The 3,917-nt window shown below is 30.1% G+C and overlaps 1 protein-coding gene across 2 annotated transcripts in view; it reads right to left on the bottom strand.

Annotated features, from left to right (window-relative positions):
• The window catches only part of LOC106462499 (rab5 GDP/GTP exchange factor-like), a 31,344-nt gene that overhangs the window by 19,072 nt on the left and 8,355 nt on the right, over positions 1 to 3,917 (bottom strand). Inside the window, exons 2-4 of one of the 2 annotated variants that reach the window (XM_022389778.1) lie at positions 3,471 to 3,701; positions 2,274 to 2,368; positions 912 to 1,160 (exon numbers count right to left, since the gene is read on the bottom strand). In XM_022389778.1, the coding sequence (XP_022245486.1) occupies positions 912 to 1,160; positions 2,274 to 2,368; positions 3,471 to 3,673 (547 nt within the window). In that variant the 5' untranslated portion in view covers positions 3,674 to 3,701. The remainder of the gene's footprint in view (positions 1 to 911; positions 1,161 to 2,273; positions 2,369 to 3,470; positions 3,702 to 3,917) is intronic. The other variant, XM_013922431.2, reaches the window with a different exon arrangement.

The following is a 3,917-nucleotide window of genomic DNA, read 5'->3' as shown; positions in this document are numbered from 1 at the left end:
CAAAGATGATAGATTAAACACATTAGTGTTTCTTCAAGCTTCCTGACAGCCTAAGGGTTAAGGTTGTTCATTCAGATCAAATCTTGACTGCCCACACAACAACACGTGCTGTGATTATTGAATAAAGAAACTGCTCTTTTTTCTTGGAAACGTAATTTTTTTAAAGAAAATAAAATACTCATATGTTGGGTGGGCTATTTGAATTCTGGGATTATCACTGTTCAGCTTTTATCTTTTATGACATCCATGACAATGTAGTGGTTCCCTGTGTGAATGCTGATTTGTGTAATTACTGGCATAAGCTAGTTACCTATAAATAGTTATGTTAATACATATAGAAATAACCTATTTCTTTCCAGTAAAGATCCTATACCAAAAGCTAGAACCACTGCTTCTTTTGTTTTGCTCAAGTCAATATATTTTTTTTACCTTTTAATTTATTAATATTTTTATGATTATTTTGCTGTCAAATTTAACTGACAATATACCTTTTGTGGATCTAATGCTATAATACAATATTTTTGTTGTTTTTTTAATTATTTCGGCCATGTAGCTTCTTTCTGGACAGAGAATTCATCCAATAATTTTGTACTGAATATAAATTTGAAATGAAAAATTTACTTCTTATTTTTTCTCACACATTGTCGATGCAAACATTACAGGCAAACAAGTACCAAATTATACAGCCTGACTATGCACTAAACTTTACCATCAGGAAGATTTTACAAATTATATTACAATTAAGATTTTTCAAATTGTAAAATGAAATAACAAAACCACAGAATTAGGTTGAAAGTTAAATGAAGAAAATTACTTTAGATACACCATAAATTTATAATTATGAACTAATGGAAATTTTCAAATATGCAAATTCAAAGATGAAGTAATTTTTCCACATAAATTTTAGTTACCTTCAAAAATTGGATGTATTTCAAATCTTTCTTTCATTGACCGATAAAAGTCCTGAATTAATTCTGATAGGTCATTTACGGTCCACTCTGAGCACTTCTGAACTTTATGTATTAAGACCTGTGCATGCTTCTTCACTTCTTGCACTGCAGATTCTTTTATTGGCTTCATTAGCTCTACAAAGTCATCAAAACGTTGACTTTCAAACCTCATACGACACTGTTTTTTTTCTCCTGGGTGTGCTGTTGTTCCTGAAGACAAGATAAAAATTGCTAAGAAACTGTTGTATTGCCAATTTCTATTGCTCTTAAAGAAAGGAAATGTACTGGTTCTTTATACTTCATTAACGTGAAAGGTTTGAAAAGGAATACGGTTGTTCTAATACAATATTAAAATTAAAGAATGTTTTATTCTTTCACTCACAAAGATCCCTCCAACTCCAGTTAAAATATTTATATATAGGTTTTAAAATAGGTATTTAACTTTTACATTACTAATTTGATTAATAATTCTTTGTTTTTGTCTGTTACTATATTCAATGTAAAGAAACCAAAACAATTAGGTAACAAATTTTCAATTTTGGTGTAAAGTACACATAAAAAGTAACACTTTGATGGATTAATTGTAATTTTGATTGTATCTTTTTATATATTTTTGTATGTGTTCCACATGTTATTAGGGGCAATAATCAACAAATTCAAACAACCCATACGTAATTTGGTGCAAAACTGGTTGAGAAAAATCTTTTTAGAAACCCAATGACCCATTGGTGATTTCCATTTTAACACTGGATAAGAACTGTAAAAAAATAAATGTACAGCAGGTGCATTGTCCTTAGTTTTCTGCAAAAAGTTGATAAAATCCTCCAAGTACTACCCAACGATACTACTTAATATCAAATTAAAGTGATTCCCACTGAGCACAGATGGTAATCAAGGTTATAAACCAAAATTCAAACCGGCATTCTACAATTCAATGTCACAGATTATATTTTCAATTTTACTTTTCGTGAAAAAACTATAATATAACCACTGAGCAGTTGGTCTGCAGTATAATACTAAATAATAAATTAGGCACAATGCCATAATATTATTCAAACACCTAAATTAATTTAGGTTACTATATGACAAGTTAAATAAAAGGGACTCAAAAACCCCTAAATATTATATACACATCACCATTATAAGAAGCCTAACTGTATATTTCTGTGGTTTGATAACCCAAATTGTGCTGATAAGCACTGAATAGGCAAAATAGCAATCCACAGTGCAGCAACTCAAAGAATCAAAAACCCTCTAAATATTCTAAGCCTTAGAATTCAACCTGAAATGAAAATTTATTACTAAGTTATGAATTAAACTCACCTTTACGCATGGCCAGTTCCTTTACCATATGTGAAAATTTTGCAAACGGACTAAAAGAGCTTTCTGTTGATTTTCCACTGAACTGTGATGGCAACCTAAAATTATTTTATAATATGCCATAACTTGTTAGTAAGTTTATTTCCACATATATTATTTTATGAAATCCAGTTGTTCCCAAACTTTTTTCAGTGCCAACCCCATTTCTCAGACATCCCAAATCTGCACAACTCTGTCCATTCAGCTTGTTTTGCTATATTCTTTTTTCTGCCAAACTCGTGATCCCAGGTTTGGGAACCTCTGGTCTAATCATTATAAAAGCCCTTTCAAAATTATCTTGTAATGTAAAATTCACCTATTCTACTATATCTGTATACAAACCATGTTAGTGTTTCATTAAAGAAAAAGCACTATCACTGTGTACAAACATTTTGTTACTTTAGTTAACCAGCTTAAAAATTACTATATAAAACTTCACAAAAAACTCAATGGACATCTAAAATAATTTACTCATTGTTTTGGCCATTTTTAACACATATTTATATGAAAACATGTACAGTAACATGACATTTAATTTAGATCAACTTTATACCAGTGTCTTTTGTTGTTTGTTTTAATACTACTCCGCCATGCCAATATATACAAAAACCCATGTTGATCTGTCCTCTCAACATTTACAAATACTTGTCTATCTGCACTAGTAATCAATTCAGATGTTCTTAGTCTATGATTATGCTGATATATACACTTATAAAAACACTATGAGGAAACTACAAGCTTGGAGGGTGTTTATTATCCTCAGTTCTTTGTACTTTATTTATTTGCTTAAATTATTTTACTAAAATAAACTAACCTCTTAAAAAGTTAACACTTATAATGCAATACTAATAATGAGAATTTGGAAATGTCTGCCAACAGCTTGAGCCAGTATAGCTCAGCATATCACTAGCCCCTTTGCACTAGCATGGATTAAGGGTTTCATAATCAAACCTAGTCAAAGCAGATTTCTTAACATCTGGACATTCCAGAATAATAAATATCTAAACTCCCTATAATGAACTCTGAAATCTTTCACGTAAACAAGCCATAATAAAGGTAAAAAGTTCATCCAGCTACTAATCATTTGTAAGGAGGAGACAAGAATTTATCTACATCACTGTTTCTAAAAGAAAAGGCAAAAATATTGATACAAATTCTAACCTTTTGGATGATTCGATCTTTAATTCAGAGCGTTTAAGTGAGTGCTGATTAAGCCTTTTATAACACCTTGAACAGTTCCCTTTCCAAATAGGGTTACCATAAAATCCACATCCATTCTTGCATAGAAGCTCTTCTTCAGGTACATATCTATGTAGAAAATATGCACTTTTAAAATTGCGGAAAGGTTCTTTTCTTCTTGACATATTTCTCCTTCCAGGTAGATGTTAACTTCTAGTACAGAAAAGAAGTAAAATGAGAACATTTTCAAAAAATTATAAGATTAATTATACCTCAATTCAAATATACATGTGCATATAGATAAGTAAAAAATACAGTGACTGAGTTTTAATTAAGCAATTCACAATACTATTATTATCAACCAATTAAAATTAAGTAGAATCAGCATTTTGCTAAAAAGGTCAGAAAAAAAACAACTTTTATATTCTA

The sequence above is a fragment of the Limulus polyphemus genome, unplaced genomic scaffold, assembly GCF_000517525.1.
Source record: "Limulus polyphemus unplaced genomic scaffold, Limulus_polyphemus-2.1.2 Scaffold1184, whole genome shotgun sequence".
In the NCBI taxonomy this organism is placed as follows: Eukaryota; Metazoa; Arthropoda; class Merostomata; order Xiphosura; family Limulidae; genus Limulus; species Limulus polyphemus.
Note: the sequence above shows the minus strand (reverse complement) of the source record. Positions and strands in the feature narration are given on the sequence as shown.